General features: G+C 31.1%; 2 protein-coding genes across 2 annotated transcripts; both read right to left on the bottom strand.

Moving 5' to 3' along the window:
- Positions 1–425: 425 nt before the first annotated feature.
- LOC108842161 (cytochrome P450 72A15) lies at positions 426–3120 on the bottom strand. Its single transcript, XM_018614994.2, has 5 exons — positions 2625–3120; positions 1914–2131; positions 1582–1829; positions 1117–1486; positions 426–1045 (listed from the first exon to the last, which is right to left on the bottom strand). Exons 1-5 carry the CDS (start codon positions 2902–2904, stop codon positions 620–622), a joined length of 1542 nt encoding a protein of 513 aa, XP_018470496.1. The 5' UTR covers positions 2905–3120; the 3' UTR covers positions 426–619.
- A 5072-nt stretch (positions 3121–8192) lies between these two features.
- LOC108859044 (cytochrome P450 72A15-like) lies at positions 8193–10695 on the bottom strand. Its single transcript, XM_018632893.2, has 5 exons — positions 10385–10695; positions 9566–9783; positions 9225–9472; positions 8770–9139; positions 8193–8683 (listed from the first exon to the last, which is right to left on the bottom strand). The coding sequence occupies exons 1-5, from the start codon at positions 10659–10661 to the stop codon at positions 8258–8260; spliced, it is 1539 nt and encodes a 512-aa protein (XP_018488395.1). The 5' UTR covers positions 10662–10695; the 3' UTR covers positions 8193–8257.
- Between the last annotated feature and the right edge of the window lie 433 nt (positions 10696–11128).

Raw genomic sequence — 11128 nt, 5'->3', positions numbered from 1 at the left:
AAAATCACTTCTAAAAAATAGTCATATTACAGCTATTTAATTAACCTTCATATGTGTTAATATACTATTGTTTTGTGTTCATATTTTCTTAGGAAAATAATAAATCTTTATCCTCCACATATGCAAAAAAATTTATGACTTATTTTTATTTTTTATTTTATTTGATATTTATTTTAAAATACTTATAACTTTGACTCTTAAAAGGTATTGTATTCTTTAAAAAAAAATTGCTAGTTTTTTTTTTACTTTACCAAAAATAGTATAAATCGCAAGTTGGTTTCTGTTAAAATGAATTTTGTTTTCTTATTTTATTTTGTATTAGACTATTTAAAAACAATTATAAGATACCCACAAGGGTTCTGTTGAAAAGAATTACTTGAGAAGCGATTATGTTATAACTTTTATTGATACAGATATCTCTGGTGAATGCAGAAATGGTCGATATTATCATCAGTTAAAAATGGAATGTAACGTTATTTAACAGCCAGGGAAGATCTGGTCAGTAGAGCTGTTGATTTTGAATTCAACTTTTACTGCTCTGGCTTGGATACAATATGCTTTAAAAATTGACTTTAAATATTGGGATCACGTCCAATGTTTTATTATTTTTAGCATGGAACTATAGCTTGTGGAGGATAAGATGAGCACCATACTGTGGGTGGAGGGTGAAGACTGTGTAAGGAGCATGAACATAGGAAGGAGAAAGCTCAAAGGAGAATCTATGTAGAATCAATGCCATTGCCATCTTTGCCTCTAATAAGGCAAAATTTTGGCCAATACAGATCCTTGGTCCCCAAGCAAAGGGAAAGAAGGAGACTTGGCTCTTTGTTGCCTTTGAGACACCATCTTCGAATCTCTCCGGCTTGAACTCTGCTGCATCGTTCCCCCATAGCTGAGTATCACGTTGGAGAAGCATAATAGGTAGATTGATCTGAACACCACCTGGTAGCTTCAGGTCGCCTAGCTTCATCTCTTTGTGAATGGTTCGACTCAGCTGAGTTACTGGAGGATATAGCCTAAGGACCTCATTAAATATCATTGTCATCTGCAAGAGGTCAAATCATTCAAGCCAAAATAAAAAAGAATAAAAAAAATTTAAGACTTGCTTTTACTTACAATTTTGAGATGGTTAAGGCCTTCTATATTGGGTTCTTTATCACCAAAAACTTGCTGCACTTCTTCTCGTGCACGATCCTGCCAGTCTTGGTGTTGGCTTAGCAGAATCATTGTCCAAACTAAAAGTACTGAAGTTGTCTCTTGCCCAGCAAAGTAGAACAACTTGCACTCCTCTATCACATCGTCAATGCTCATTCCATTTCCCTTAGCTTGCCCTAAATTTGATTCAAGAAGTATACCTAACAAATCTTCGTTTGGTGCTTCCCCAGCCTCTCTTGCCCTTAACCTTTTTTTAACGAGCCCTTTCAGTATATCATGAGTTTCTTTGGCTGCTGCTTTTATCCTTTTATTATCCTTTGTTGGGAGATATCTTCACGAACAAAGAAAAATGTTATTCATGTCTCCTAATAGATTTATCGGTTCTAAGACCCAAGATTGAAGCCAGGAGAGTGAGCTTTTCGTTACCTATATCCAGGGATGTAAGATTTTCGAAAAGCTTGGATGATGAGCTGTGCTAGTTCTGTTTGGAGCTCAAATATCCTCTGTCCATCTTTATAGCTGCTGCCAAAAGCAGTACGAGAGATCACATCTTCTGTTATACTCATAAGCCCAGGCCAGACGTCCACCTCACAGGATGACTCTTTGTCCGAGACTATCTTGTCCCATTTGTCAACAACCTCGTTGCAGCTCTGATGGAATACAGGTACCATATTCTATACATAGAAACATAAGTCACATTTTGAGTCACATACAATACATAAAACCTAACTCCAGACCAGGAAAAATAATGCTAAAACCTTGATCTTCTCAAGGTGGAAAGCAGGGTTGATGATTCTTCTGTGTTTTGCCCATTTATCACCATCATAACTGAAGAGTCCACTGACTACAAGGTTGCTCAAAGGGAATGTATGTGGCTTTGGGAAATCATAAACTTTGTTGAACACTTCTTTGATTTGCTCAGGATTCGTAATAGTGACGGTTGGTATAGTGCCACGCCATGTAAAGAAAGTCCTTCCTGTTCCACCCACATAGAGATACAAAACATGTCACGTTTTGTGTATACCATGTACTCGCGGGGACCCAAAACCTTGTCCCAGTCCCCAATTTTTATGTATGTATATATACTACTATACCAAAAAGAAAAATATTAAATTAAAAAGGCTCAAAAATATTTCTATGTAAATTTGTAAATATAACCAATCATTATTCATTAGTTCCCAACCTTGAGTCGAATGGAATCCGATATTTAAATCAACTTTTTTAGTTATAAAATTTACAAAATATTACACATCTTTTTTTGAAGAAAAATTTAGTGATCACTTAATTAATTAAAATTGAAAGGTTTAATTTAATTTTCTTTTCGCACTAGAATCCCTAGAAATGCTGAACAGGCCCACGTGCTTTGCAGTAATAGTTTTCTTGTTTTCTATATCTCTATTATGTTCTTTCTTTTTTTTTGACTAAAGGCTTATATTATGTTCTTAACAGATAGGAATCAAGAAACATACCGTAAGTCTTGAGCATCTGCGAGGGGAAAGGCAATACACGTGAAATGATATCATCCGTTAGTTTGATGGGTTTGGACCTTGCCTCCTTTGACATGCTATTGTCTCTTCTCATGTCTCCGACAAGTGGCGTGTAAGGCGTTCCGGCAATACCCTGTCTTCTCAGGTAACTTTCAAGCATCTTTGGTTTGAACCAAATCCACTTTAGAGTTCTCCATATCCACCACAATACAACAGCTAGAGCTACCGAAACTATTACTGACGAAGCTGCTGATGTTTGCATATTCGTTTCCAGAAAAGAAAGAGAAATAGAGTTATGGATTAACCTGCTGATATTCTCGGTATATATATATTTTTATTTCCATGTTGGTGATGACATCACCACTTATGTCAGACATACTTTATGCTACGAAGCTATAAGTAGCAAATTTAGATTTGTGTGGGGAGAAAGGCATGACCGTCAACGCTTTTTCACATTTTGCTCTAGCACGGGAAAACATTTTTCTGGTACAAGTGAATGTATTATTATATGAAACGTGGTAGACTTGTCCACTGATTAATTTATTGAACGTTCCTTAAAAGTCATTTGGTCACATGGAGTTGATACATCTTGCAAAGTGATATTTTGCAACGAAACTGTTACGTTAAAAGTTAGAGTGATTAAAATCGATGATACCTTTAATAAACTTTTATATATAATTAAAAAAAAATATATTAATCATATTCTTTAAAAAATAATATAATTCTACTATTGTAAAAATTAAAAATAAAATATAAAACAACTTATCTATATCTAAACGATTATTTGCAAATTTATTGTATAACCAAAAAAATGTATATTAATAAAATTAATTTTTATAAGTAATATAATTCTTATATATTATATTGTTATCTTAAAATAATTATTTCTGTTATGGAAGTTAAAAAATAAAATATAGATTAATTTATCTATATCTAAACCATTATTTATGTATTTTATATAGTTAAAACGAATTTATATTAATAATATTAATTATTTTTAAAATAAAATAATTCTATATATTGTGTTGTTATCTATACTATTATTTACGAAGTGATCTTTCGCAACCAAACTGTCACATTAAAAGTTAGAGAGGTTAAAGTCGATGACACTTTTAATGAATTTTTATATATAACTAAAACGAACTTATATTAATCATACTTTTTAAAGTAAGATAATTCTACTATTATAAAAATTTAAAATAAGATATAAAACAGTTTATCTATATCTATAATATTATTTGCGAATTTATTATATAACCAAAAGTGCATCTATATTAATAAAATTAACTTTATAAATATGATAATTCTTATATATTGTGTTGTTTATCTTAACAATTTATCTATATCTATACTATTATTTATGTATTTAATATAGTTAAAAAAGAATTTATATTAATAATATTAATTATTTTTAAAATAAGATAATTCTTATATATTGTGTTGTTATACTAAAATAATTATTTTTATTATATCTATTTATTTTACTATTATTTGAAAAGTGAATTTGCTTTTTTTCATGCTCTCCATAATTATAGTTTTAGTCATATTTATACTTAATTATTAATATTAATTAATAAATAATTTTAGTGTTTTAACTGATAATTTATCATTTATCTTGAAAATAATTAAAATATGCTAAAGACAATATCATATCCAAACATATACACTCTAATTTAGTAATATTAAAGTATTACATATACGTTTATATTATATTTTGGTTTAATAGTATTAAACCGAATCTATTTTAATATATACATATTTAAGATAGAATAATAATTTACTTTTTACTGTAAATTTTTGAGGACAATCAAAATCACTTATTGTAATAATTTTTGAAAAAGTTGATAGAAGATTCAAAATTGATTACACTATTATTTACAAAATAATTTGTTCGCTCTCACGTTTACATTTAGAACGTTAAAAATATTTATTATTCTTAATAAATAAGTAGGTTATATTTGTTAATATATAATTATCTATAAATCAAGACAACATTCTTTAGTTTGGTATTCATCATTATCTAAAAGATTTATATTATACTAGCTAAAAATATTTTACATCATATATTTTAAAAATAAATAAAATTTATGTATATATAAATATTTTAAGCTTATTTTACGTAATAAAAAATATTTTATTAAAATAGAAAATATAAAAATTAACATTTATTTAACTATTAAATATTTAAAAAACATGAGAATAATTTTCCGATGAGAGTTATGTTCTTTGACACTATGCCTAATTTATTGAAAAGCTTTACATTCAGTGACAATTTTTGAATTATTAATTACCAAATAAAACACATTAGGTTGAGAGGACACTTTCTCATTGACCAATTTATCTTTGAAACTAGAGAGCACTTGTTGTTTCATTAGAAAAGGGTGTTTTATTGTCTTATAAAAGTAAAGTAAAAGTAAATCAGATTTCAGACTCTTTATCTAGGACTGGCGAAATCTTTTCATAAAGAGCTTTATTTTATTGGTTATTCTATTTCAATCTGGTTTATCTAGAGCACCTCTAGTTTGAGTAATAAAAATCACTGTTTAATGTCAAAAAAATATAAATGAATAAAAAGATATATTATCTCTTTCTCATCTTCAACTGAAACCCCCAATTTCTCCATTACCCTAATCATGCTTTTGATATATGGCCATCCTTCTGCAATCTCCGACAACCCTTCATCGCAAACCAAATCTTGTCGTTTCCAAGATACATCTATTTTCTCCATCTAAATTGCTGTTTCCGAGATCAGTTTTAAATTTTAAAATTTATATATATGAGAATGAACAATTTAAGAAAAAAACTATGTAAGAGTCTCTGTTGAAATATACATAGTTCTCCAACAAAATAAAGGTTTTCTAATTCTTTATGTCGGTTTCACCACTGTTTATGTTGGATTTGATGTTACAAAAAATGTATAAACAAGGAAGAAATTGACATAATAGCAGTGGACGTCAAAGTTGAGGAAGAGAAAATTGTAGACGAGATATTTGTGGACAAAATACTTGTGGACAAGAGAATTGTGCTAACGTTTTTATAAAGAAGCTATGCAATTGGTTGTTTGTGTTTCAAATTTTATAAAATCAAGTGGAAACTCAAGTATGCAATGTCTTGGACTTTGTGATCTTAAGAGCCATGTATGAGAGCATGTGTAGTGATTCAAGGTTATCTGAAAACTTTCCTATCATCTATAAAACTAATGGATGGGTGAATTGTGGTTTATGGATGAATGTATCGTGGATGAGTTTCTCGTGGTTAGTGTGTCGTGGATGGCGTCTCCTGAATATGTATGTGGTTATTTCATGGATGAATATACCGTGGGTAGGATACACAGAGGCTAGGGAAAAACAAGTTATTCACAACAACAAGTATAAAAAAACAGGGGATAATCAGAAAACAGAACTTCTCTGGAGAGAGTATAAACATATGTCCAATCTGTTTTGATGTGTATTTGATGGAGATGTATTTTTGTAAAAGATTAAAACTTAAATAACTTGTTTTCGATCTTGTCTCTTGCTACTGCAATGTTTTAAGTTGATCAAAATCCAAAAATATATATTTCTATGGTATTAGGTTCATATATGATTTGAGACATTCCACTGATTGCAAATGTCCGAGTGATATAGAGATTCATTTTTACTTCATGTCCATAATTTTCTATCCATGTTTATGCGTCCACACATTTCATGTCGTTTCTCCTATCCACAGTTATATTGTCCATGTTTTATCGTCCATATCTTTAATTTTTAAATGTTAAATATATATATATTAAAAACGATATCAAAATATAGAAATAAAAAATATATTTATTATCGTTATATATAATTTTAAATTAAAAAATAAACAGAAATATACGTAGAAGGAGTAGAATAAAACAATTATTATAAAAACAAATACCTAGTGAATCACAACCGTTGAATTGTTTTTTTTTTTAATCTTCCAGTCATAAAAGAAACTATCTCTTAGTAATTATTTGTGAAATGATTTTTTGAATTTTGCTTATTTGTCATCGCTACATTCATTTTCCTTAGAAAAAGATGTCATGGCTTAACAAAAATTATGACATGGTTTGAAATCAATTATGACATAGACACTCATATTTAATGTTAGTTTATATTTTTGGTAAAATTTTTAAAATAAGGTAATAACTCCTCTATCATCATTAATATAACATTAAATAACATAATAATATAAGTAGAAATATAAAAATATTTTATAAAATTCGAATTATATTTGATTTTTTTACAATTATTATTTTTATTACTAAATAAATCTTCAAAAAGTTATACAGTTTTTTTAAAATTGTAATTATCTTAGTCCTTATATCATTTGTTTCCTCTTCATATCTAAAATTTTTAAAAATACGATTTAATTTTATGTTTTGATAATTATATATCTAAACAATTTTCTCTTAATTTTATATAATTCGATTTAATATTTTAACCAAAACAATAGATAAAAGAAAATTATTCAAGATTATAATTTTAAGTTTACACATATATATTCTTTAAGCAATTTTCCAATCAGGTAAAATGTGTGTTTCTTTTTATTTCCTCCCATTACTATTCAAATAGAGGTAAGTGTAGACACATGTTTACTCTCATATCCACAAGAGTAAAAGTATTTACTCCATATTCTCTCTTGCCCACTTTTATGTTTCCTCTCTTTTTCACCTAACTAATTTTCTCTCATTTGCTCCAACACTAACAAATCACACTCTTAATAACACATTGGCTTATTGACATCTCATTTTTTATATGCCCCACAGGAAAATAATTCATAAATGTATATTTTCTGTGTGCCTAAAAAAATGAGATTAATTAAATTAATTGTATATTTTCTGTGTGTCTTTTCAAAAAAAAAGTAGACTATGTGGGCCAAGAAATTAAACAAAAGAAACTTACAAGATATGAAGATTTCATAAAAGTAAAAATAAGGTTTATAAAACTTGGTTTTTGCTACTTTAGAATTTAACAGTAGTTTAATGTGTATGGTATAATACATTCATGAGTGTATTGTTTAGCAATTGTTTTAACAATGCCAAAAACCACAACAACCGCCAAACAACTTATTAGTATTTATTTGTGAAGATATAAAGTTTTTGCATTAGAAATTCTGATGGGACATAAATAATATATAAAAAAACTTGAACCAATCTGGTTATTGCCATTTGGTTTTACGTTTGAAACCCAGAAAAAATATGGTTCAGAGCCAGGTTCACAATATGTGGCATTAATCCATCTCATTTGCAATTCGTGTAGTTTCAGTTTTTGCTCGTTCAAAGCCTGTTTCTCTGTTCTCTTTCAGAAATGACACAAGCCCCTTTAGTTGAGAAATAGCTGCACCAATGTCCATAACCTCTGATTGCAGGATCTTGCATATTGTGTTTAAAAAAAAAAAACTCGTCCTAAATTATCATTCTAAATAAGTTTGATGTCATCATCAAATTACGATAGTATAACAAAATGGAAGGGAACATTATTTGACAATCTGGTGAGTAGAGCCTTTGAGTTTGAGTTCTACTTCTGCTCTGGTTTGGTAATGACATGCTTGGAAAGAAAGTAAATTTAAATACAAGGGTCACTTTTAGTGTTTTATTCTCTCGTGTTATGAAATTATAGCTTCTGCAGGATAAGATGAGCACCAAACTCTGGGTGAAGGGTGAATACTGTGTAAGGAGCATGGACATAGGAAGGAGAAAGCTCAAAGGAGAATCTCTGTAAAATCAATGCCATTGCCATCTTTGCCTCTAATAAGGCAAAATTTTGGCCAATGCAGATCCTTGGTCCCCAAGCAAAGGGAAAGAAGGAGACTTGGCTCTTTGTTGCCTTTGAGACACCATCTTTGAATCTCTCAGGATTGAACTCTGCTGCATCGTTACCCCATAGCTGGGTATCGCGTTGGACTAGCATAATAGGTAGACTGATGTGAACGCCACCTGGTAGCGTCAGGTCGCCTAGCTTCATCTCTTTGTGAATGGCTCGTTTTAAATGAGTTACTGGAGGATATAGCCTAAGGACCTCATTAATTATCATTGTCATCTGAAAGAGGTCAAATCATTCCGCAAAAAAAAAACATTAAAACACAACCAGAGTATAGTTACTTGAAGGTTTTGATTTTGACTTACAATTTTGAGATGGCTAAGGCCTTCTGTATCAGGTTCTTTATCACCAAATACTTGCTTAACTTCTTCTCGTGCACGAGCCTGCCAATCTTGGTGTTGGCTTAGCAGAATCATTGTCCAAACTAGAAGTACTGAAGTTGTCTCTTGCCCGGCAAAGTAGAACAGCTTGCACTCCTCTATCACATCCTCAATGCTCATTCCATCTCCTTTAGCTTGCCCTAAATTCGATTCAAGCAGTATACCTAATAAATCTTCGTTTGGTGCTTCCCCAGCTTCCCTTGCCATTAACCTTTTGTTAACGAGCCCTCTCAGTATAACTTGGGCTTCTCTGGCTACTGTTTTTATCCTTCGGTTGTCCTTTGTTGGGAGATATCTTGGTAAAAAAGGAATAACATTATTAATAGATTGCAGTGGTTCTAATACCAAGAATCAGGCCAGGAGATTGAGGTTTTCATTACCTATATCCAGGGATGTAAGATTTCCGAACAGCTTGGATGATGAGCTGTCCTAGTTCTGTTTGTAGCTCAAATATCCTATGTCCTTCTTTATAGCTGCTTCCAAAAGCAGTACGAGAGATCACATCTTCTGTTATACTCATAAGTCCAGGCCAAACGTCCACCTCACAGGATGACCCTTTTTCGGAAACTATCTTGTCCCATTGGCCAATAACCTCTCTGCAGCTCTGGTGGAACACAGGTACCATTTTCTATACATGGAAACATAAGTCACATTTTGGGTCAGATAAAATACATAAAGCATGCAAACCTGATTCTGTACTAGGAAAAATAAAGCCAAAAACCTTGATCTTCTCAAGGTGGAAAGCAGGATTAATGATTCTTCGGTGTTTTGCCCATTTATCACCTTCATAGCGGAAGAGTCCACTGACTATAAGGTTGCTCAAAGGGAATATATGTGGCTTTGGGAAATCATAAACTTTGTTGAACACTTCCTTGATTTTCTCAGGATCCGTGATGGTAATGGTTGGTATAGGTCCAAGCCATGTAAAGAAAGTCCTTCCTGTTCCAGCAACATCAAGATACAAAGAAGTGACAAGTGTAAATGAGAACTTATAAAAATCTACATTGGAAGATTATGATTTTTATTGTCAAATGTATAAAGGAGTGAATTCATTATTTTAAGTTCAAATGGCTTCAGTATACTATGTGTATCAGTAGAGTGATGGAGTCACCCACACGAGCGCTACTGCCATCAACCCGCCCTGGCTAGTGGTTCTCGGTATAGAACCTTCGGCCCATCAAATATATTTTTGGTAATATATTCTCTAAGCACAGAAAAAAAAAAGTTCACAGATTTTTTTTTGAAAATAAGGCATATTAGTTCACAGATTACATATGTAGATTTTGTCACGGCTGTATCATAAGCTTCTTGAATGGCGGTTGTCGTCACATTACGTGCAATTTTAGATATAAGGAAAGAGATTATCATCTCGCCTACGTGTTTTATCGGTTTTCTAAAATGAAATCCACGTTTGTGTTAATCATAAATCTTTAAAATCATTATCAAAGGCTTAATAATACCGGTTCATACACTTCAGCAACAGTTTTCTTGTTCTCGTTATCTATATTAAGATCTTAACAGATAGGATCAAGAAACATACCGTAAGTCTTGAGCATGTGCGAGGGAAAAGGCAAGACACGTGGGATGATATCGTCAGTTACTTTGATGGGTTTGGACCTTGCCTCCATTAACGTGCTATAATCCCTTTTTATATCTCCGACAAGTGGCGTGTAAGGAGTACCGGCAATACCCTGTCTTCTCAGGTAACTTTCAAGCATCTTTGGTTTAAACCAAACCCACTTTAGATTTTTCCATATCCACCACGATACAACAGCTATAGCTATCGAAACTATCACTGACGCAGCTGATGTTTGCATTTTCGTTCACAGAGAGAGAGAGAGAGAAAGATGGCTAACCTGCTGATATTCTCGGCATATATATATATATATATATATATATATATATATATATATATATAATGCCTATTTTGGTGATAAAATCACCACTGATGTCATATATACTTTATATTTTACGTCTCTTATAATTATTCTGTTGTGACCGTTGGATTTGTGTGAGGGAAAAAGACATGAGTGTCAAATTATTGACATTTCTTTGTCACTTCAAATGAAAACATTAGTCCGCCAGAAGTGAATTCAAATATATACCATGTTCTTACTTTTCTTCTCTAAAAACCTATGTAATATGAAACATGTTAGGATTTGTCTACTGATTATTTTCCTTTGAATTGAAGGTTTAATCAAAAGTATTTTGGTCACATCGTGTTAACATGAGTGAATGACAAGTAAAAAAAGATTGCTATTTTTGAATAAATTTAGTAAATAGA

The sequence above is a fragment of the Raphanus sativus genome, chromosome 1, assembly GCF_000801105.2.
Source record: "Raphanus sativus cultivar WK10039 chromosome 1, ASM80110v3, whole genome shotgun sequence".
NCBI classification, from domain to species: domain Eukaryota; kingdom Viridiplantae; phylum Streptophyta; class Magnoliopsida; order Brassicales; family Brassicaceae; genus Raphanus; species Raphanus sativus.
Note: the sequence above shows the minus strand (reverse complement) of the source record. Positions and strands in the feature narration are given on the sequence as shown.

What these genes read in the sequence shown, in the direction of transcription:
- LOC108842161 (XM_018614994.2), bottom strand. Translation starts at nt 2,904, where the DNA reads ATGCAAACATCAGCAGCTTCGTCAGTAATAGTTTCGGTAGCTCTAGCT. An exon ending in GCAGATGCTCAAGACTTACG is followed by an intron (nt 2,132 to 2,624) that starts GTATGTTTCTTG and finishes TGGGTGGAACAG; the next exon opens with GAAGGACTTTCTTTACATGG. An exon ending in TCCACCTTGAGAAGATCAAG is followed by an intron (nt 1,830 to 1,913) that starts GTTTTAGCATTA and finishes TTCTATGTATAG; the next exon opens with AATATGGTACCTGTATTCCA.
- LOC108859044 (XM_018632893.2), bottom strand. Translation starts at nt 10,661, where the DNA reads ATGCAAACATCAGCTGCGTCAGTGATAGTTTCGATAGCTATAGCTGTT. An exon ending in TCTTACATCCCTGGATATAG is followed by an intron (nt 9,140 to 9,224) that starts GTAATGAAAACC and finishes TTTTTTACCAAG; the next exon opens with ATATCTCCCAACAAAGGACA. An exon ending in GCCTTAGCCATCTCAAAATT is followed by an intron (nt 8,684 to 8,769) that starts GTAAGTCAAAAT and finishes GACCTCTTTCAG; the next exon opens with ATGACAATGATAATTAATGA.